Consider the following 6,666-nt stretch of genomic DNA (forward strand, 5'->3'; position numbering starts at 1 on the left):
CTAGACAATTGGTTGAATCAACCTAGATCTGCTGCTTCCTCAATCAAATCAACTCAGCATCAACCCAAATTAGCTTTTTCTTTTGCCAAATCAACCCAACCTCAATCTAGAATTTTTGTTTTGTTGATTTGGGTAATGGGTCAATAAATCCGTTTGCATTAAGTTAACCACTTCGTGACACACAAATTGATAAAGACACCACTGCACACCCTTAGTGCAATGATCACTTCACAAATCACAAGTATAAGTGCTTGTGGAGTGTTGGAGGGCAAGAGCCAGCGTTCAAGTATTCAGGAGGGAGTTTCATATACATATACACTTAGATTAGAGTAAAGTAAAATTTCTATTTTGTATAAAAAATGTACGGTTGTCAGCCTATCACCAATAGGTCTATGGGCCACGAAGCTAGTGCCACTCCCATAATAGGCCTAACTAGCATTGCTCGAGGGGTGAGCCCCCGGTTAGGGGCTCCTCGGGGCCCAACTTTGTTCGGAGTTTGGTCCATATAATACCTCGGTAATGCCTTTGAAGACACCACCGCCGAGCAACACTCAATGTCTATTGAGAGTCCCAAAACCTGAAAACCCCATTTCCAAGGTAGGACCCATATGTGTTAGGAATAATCCTGAAAGACCCCACCCGCATGAGAAATGCTAAAAGTAATCATTGCTGACCCACTTGAGGAAGGCTATAAATAGGAGAAACGCAAGAGAAAAAGTGGTTAGACACTAGAGGGAAGAGAACTCAGAAAATAGGAGAGAGAACAGACTTGAGAGTAATATTGCTCGATTAGCCTAATCAGCAACCTATTTTAATTATAATCCTCATCCTAAGGAGTTTCCCATTGTAGGATATCCGTAAGCCCACTTATATAAATAAATTATGAGTCCAATCACACTGCCAACCCTTTAACCGAGAATTGGGCACGCACCAAAAAAAAAAAACACAAGGACAACGCTATTACATGATTATTTATCTTTTTTATGATATTGTTCTAAACTTTGCTCTTAAATCTTTTGATCAAGGTATCTATTTGTGATTGCCGGAATATCTTTTGTTGTTTTGTGACAAGAATTTGTGCATCTTGTTTTTTTTTATTTTTTTATTTTTTTATGAAAAACAGTTTTATTGCAACAAAAGAAAGAACAACTAAGAAGCAACTTTCCCTACAATAACTTCGGCTAAACACAATGAGGCAGATGCTTCATCAAAAAAACCAGATACTGAGTTCTTATGAGCCCCTCTAGTCAAAACATGAGCAGCCTTGTTACAATTACAATTGACCAACTAACGTCTATTAAACTGAAATGCACAGCAAGAGTTTGAACTTTATCTGCGAAATTAAGCCGTCTCCAGGGGATACGGCTGCTTGAGAGCTTTGATTACATCAATGCAATTTTTGGAATCACTCTCCACTTCAACATTGTGTATATTCAATTGGCTTGCCAGAATAATTAGCCAATGAATTGTGTATCATCTAGAAGTAATTCCAAAATGGTATTGTAAAAGCAAAACGAAATACACAAAACCCATAAAGAGATATGTAATGATAATCACAATCTGGCCTCGATGACCATTTTTTCTACAAACGCAGTGAAATCATATTAATAGTTTCATTATAGCTCTTCTTAAATCTACTATACTAACAGGAAACAAAGAGAAATTCCATTGTCATCAAACTAAGATATGAACCTGCTAAGGGACCAAACCCATGACCCATCCTCTTAAGAATGAGTCCAGATTAGGTCTAGTGCTTTCAGTGCACTAGACCCGGTTGGATAGAGATACGTGTCCAAAAATGAACATGTGTCACCATCTTAACGAGTCCAGTGTCACTAGACACTGGACCCAAACCCGCCCCTTAAGAACATAACTTACAATTGCAGCCAAATTTTTTATGTTAAACATAGCCACCATTAACACGAATAACTTGGCCATTAACCCACTCACTGGCATCACTAGCCAAAAACCCGACAAGAGGTGCTACTTCCTCAGTCTCACCGAGTCTACCGAATGGGCTTTCCTCAATAACCCTCTTCACATATTCCTCAGACTTCCCAGTAAAAAAGAGCTCAGTGGCAATTGGCCCTGGTGCCACACAATTGGCAGTAATCCTAGTCCCTTTGAGCTCCTTCGCTAGTATCTTGGTCATGGTCTCCACTGCAGCCTTTGATGCTGTGTATGCCGCGGCTCCTGGCTTTAATGCACCCACCAAAGATGTTGATAATAGTATAATTCGACCCCCACCACCACGTTTGACACGGTTTGCTGCTTCTTTACAGCACAAGAATGCCCCTCTAGCATTGACGCTACAAGAATCGCATTCACATGCAGACTTTATAAGATTTAAAATAAATAAAAAAAATCAATAGCGCACTTGCGTTTTAATTGAATCCTATATATTTAATAGGCATTTGTGTGGGTTTGGATCAATATATACAAAAATTAGTGGGATACAGTGTATACACCCGTGATTTAGTTATTACATAATATGCATTTATAATCAGTGTATTTATTCTAGACATATGATTTCTAGACATATGATTTAAATAAAAATAATGTTAGAAACACAACTTTTTTTTTCATGAGTTTTAATATGATTTGTTGTGATTAAACTTTAGAACAACCACTTTCTTGAATTATCGTTAACATTATTTTATTTTACATCAACCACGGTAGGTTATCTTAAAAATATGAAAAATATTGTGTTTCTAGATTTGTTAAGGATATATAGCCAACCCAATATAGTGTATTGCCTATTTTCATTGAATTTTATTATTCTACCAATTGGATCCAGGTTGCCCACGTACAACTTAATAAATAAAAAAATCTATATATGAATTTAAAATGAAAAAGATGGTGTTAATGTCATCCAAAATAAATAACACAAGTAGTTTTTATGGTATCCGCTAACTTATGCCTAAAGTTTGATATCCAATTGTAGTCTTCGTGTCATCTTGCATAGCATTATGTAAAAGTAGATACAAAAGATGCTACTGATTCAGTGATACATAAGCAAACCATACATACATACATATATATATATATATATATATATATATATATATATATATATATATATATTGTTTTTCATGTGAATAATTTTCACTAAAATCGTACTTTTCTTACCTTAAAAAGAGAAATCCTTAACACAACTAATAAGAAAAACAAGTACTCATCAAAAAAAAAAAAAAAACAATTAGGTGAAAAGAATACCTGAAGATATTATCAAAATCCTCGAGAGAAGTGTTAGCAATAGTTGGGTACTTAGAATCATTGATCCCAGCAGAATTGACCAAGATATGGACAGGGGAGTTGAATGTCTCCTCGGCTTTGTCGAAGAGGGACTTGACCTGGGTTGGGTCGGAAACGTCGGCACGGACTGTAATGGCTCGTGGGGTGTTGCTGTTGTTGAGAGAAGAGGATAATGAATTGTTTATCTGAGAGGCTACTAGTTCAGCTTCATGGGTTGACTTGGAGGAGGTGTGGTTGATAACGAGTTTAGCGCCGAGAGAGCCCAAGTGGAGTGCGATGGCTTGCCCAATTCCGCGGGCGGATCCAGTCACGATGGCTACTCTGTCTTGGAGTGGTTGTGGCTGAGAAAGAGAAAGAGAAGGGCTTGGGATTTGGATTTGATTGCCGACGTTGGTTTCTGATTCTGAAGCCATAAGGTAAGGGCTTGAGAGTTAGGAGATGCTATGCAAATGCTATACGCTTAAACAGTGAATAATATATGTACACAAAACACAATATTTTGGTAACAGAGAATAATAAAATTTCATTTATTTAGGGTCAATTATACAGCTTATTTAACTAAAAACTGAAAACTAAAAACTAAAAATATTGTAGCAAAATAATTTTTAAATATGTGAATAGTACTGTGACTTATTTTTTAATATATTTTATTTTATGAATAAAGTGATAGTGGGTCCCGTGAACAATGTGTGATGTCTCCTAAACAATGTAATCTGTGTGCATCAACAAAAAAAAAAAAAAAAATGCCAGACGCAGACGCTAGCTTAATGAGCGTACTATAGCGTGGGTCCCTTGCGTTTGTAAACGCAAACACAGAAAACGTTAAATCCAAATGCTCACTTAGAGTGCGTTTGGATACCGCTTATTTTGCTGAAAACTGAAAATAATAAAAAAAATAATTTTCGGTTACTGTTTATACTAAAAACGCTGTTCATATGCCTTGATGTTCATATCCCATGAACAGTGCACCAGGTACTGGTAAAAAAAAAAAAAGACTGAAACGCAAAACGCTAAAACGTAAACGTGATCCGCTTACTAAGGTGGCATTTGGATTCAAGCTGCATTTGCGTTTCCTGCAGTGTTTTTTTTTTTTTTTTAGTTGAACGCACTTGGCACTGTTCATTGTCCATGAACAGTGATTTTAGGCTTATAAACAGTGCCAATCGTGTGAATAGTAACTTTTTTATTATATTTTTTTTTATTATTTTTAGTTTTCAGCAAAATAAGCGATATCTAAACGGACCTAAATATCAAAGTTTTAGGAAAACTGCGCCATAGCGTTGGCTGCGTCACTGCGTGCACCATGTCCTAGGCAACATGCACTCAAGTTGTGAGAAAAAAATCTCTTTTTTACTGTTCTTTTATTTCTTATTAAGAAATAAAAAAAGAAAAATATCATTTTTTAATCATTAAGGAAAAATAATTTTTTTTCTTATTTAAGTCCAACTATCAAATTACCAAAAACAAAATCTAAATCCTTTATTTCTCTCTCCCTTTTTTGTGCGTTTGTTTCTCAAAAAAAAAAAAATCCAAATCCTTTTATCAAAAAAAAAAAAAAAAAAAAATCCGAACCCAACTTTTCCTCTATTTGTTTATATTTACTAGTTTGGATAGTACGTGCAAGTCACATTCTACTCTTTGAGTGAGAAAATTAAGATAGAACTTCTATTGAAGAAGTATAAAACCAGGTAAACTTAGAATAACTATTTAACATATGAATATCTATTTGCCATGACAATTTCTTAGAACCTATTTCCTAAAAGTAATATTCACTCACTAAAAACCTTTTAAGAATAATGACGAATATTATCATCTTCCAACAATAAGCAATTGAGTTTTACTAAGACATTATTACAATATTTAAATTTTCACAATTAATGATGACATATGCTATAATCGAAGGTCTTCATCAAATACCTACAATTATTCATACCTAGTAAGTTGCCCATGCGATGCACGGATAATATTGTAATGTTTTATGTAAAACATTTTTGGAGAATGTTGTGCATATATTATAGCATTTTTGTTATAAAACTTTGTTAGTAATGATTTCATCATAGAAGCAACAATTATAAATTGCACATACATATCCATTATAATTATTTTGTTCAAGTAATGAGCAATAAAAAAAACTTTGGAGTAATATTGTATAATAAAATTTGATAAAAGCATGTAATTATTAATCTTTATTATGTGATGTAATAAATAGCTTCATTACGAAATCTTTTTTTTTTTTTTTGTTTCTTCAATTCTTTGTCTTTTGTGGAATGACGACACTTGCAAAGCTTAAGCTTGTTGAGAGGTATGTTATCATCATCTGCTTCTTTATCTTCAACGTTTGAAATTTGGTCCATCCTTATTTGTTCAATTTTTAAGCTTTCATCAATTTTTCCTTTTGTCATTGTGATGAGCACTTCCTCCAATTGGCACTTGAAAATTTTTTATTGGATCTTACAAAGTTTAGACTTGTGGATTTGTTGTCACTGAGATTTTGCATAGGTATCTGCATTCATATTAAATTTTAGCATGTTATTTACATCAATCTAAATGTGTGTGACAGTTTTGTAAATGTTTTTATATTTTTTTGTTACTTTCGAAATAATGTAGCAAAAGAATTAATATAGCTTATTGGATTGTGCATATATTTTTTTCTTCCATACCTTTTGGTCATTTGAAGGTGCATCAAAAATCTAGCAACTGTGTAATTTTCAAAACCATCCTTTAGATTGAATTCATTCAAACGAAGTAGGAAAATGTATATTCTTCCTAAAATTTACTTCAATGTGGAATTCATTCTCCAATATCAATTTGCATATGAGGAATTTAATATATATTATAATCAATAGTTTTAAAACAATTTAAATAAGATATACCTTAGTCTATTTTTCAGCAGGATTTCTTGCAAATTTATTTTGAATGTTATAAATATTTGGAGAGTATATAGTTAATGTGAGTGCCTTTAACCTTGGGATAGGGTGATTTGTTTTTATTTCACATTTTGCACACCAAATGAGTCTGATTGTGGTTTGACTTTCCTTTTACAATGTAAGTATGAAATGTAATACCAATCGATCATTGTATCAATGTTGCTTATTGTTGCAATATAGTATCAGTTCACATCCTGCAATGAAATTTGAAGTTAATATGCATTATTTCTTTAATGTAAATGATGAGTATGATGTATTATTATTTTTTGATGTAAATGGTGAGTGTAATTTGAAATGATTAACAAACCTATTTTGTAGGATCTCATTCAATGCATTTGATCTCTGCTATTGTTTTCTTATTGTTTAAAGATAAATCCTCTTGTGAAAATTGTTTTTCATTTATTTTTGGTATTTCTTGTATAAGATCATGCTTTTGACAATTCCTATTGCTGAATTTTTTAAAGAAAATATTATGTAAATGGTA

The 6,666-nt window shown here is 33.3% G+C and overlaps 1 protein-coding gene across 1 annotated transcript; it reads right to left on the minus strand.

The window, feature by feature from the left end:
* Positions 1–1,549: 1,549 nt before the first annotated feature.
* LOC142609889 (NADPH-dependent aldehyde reductase-like protein, chloroplastic) lies at positions 1,550–3,708 on the minus strand. Its single transcript, XM_075781616.1, has 2 exons — positions 3,217–3,708; positions 1,550–2,309 (listed from the first exon to the last, which is right to left on the minus strand). The coding sequence occupies exons 1-2, from the start codon at positions 3,666–3,668 to the stop codon at positions 1,901–1,903; spliced, it is 861 nt and encodes a 286-aa protein (XP_075637731.1). The 5' UTR covers positions 3,669–3,708; the 3' UTR covers positions 1,550–1,900.
* Positions 3,709–6,666: the final 2,958 nt, after the last annotated feature.

This window comes from Castanea sativa, chromosome 9, assembly GCF_040712315.1.
Source record: "Castanea sativa cultivar Marrone di Chiusa Pesio chromosome 9, ASM4071231v1".
In the NCBI taxonomy this organism is placed as follows: Eukaryota; Viridiplantae; Streptophyta; class Magnoliopsida; order Fagales; family Fagaceae; genus Castanea; species Castanea sativa.

What these genes read in the sequence shown, in the direction of transcription:
- LOC142609889 (XM_075781616.1), bottom strand. Translation starts at nt 3,668, where the DNA reads ATGGCTTCAGAATCAGAAACCAACGTCGGCAATCAAATCCAAATCCCA. An exon ending in GATTTTGATAATATCTTCAG is followed by an intron (nt 2,310 to 3,216) that starts GTATTCTTTTCA and finishes CGATTCTTGTAG; the next exon opens with CGTCAATGCTAGAGGGGCAT.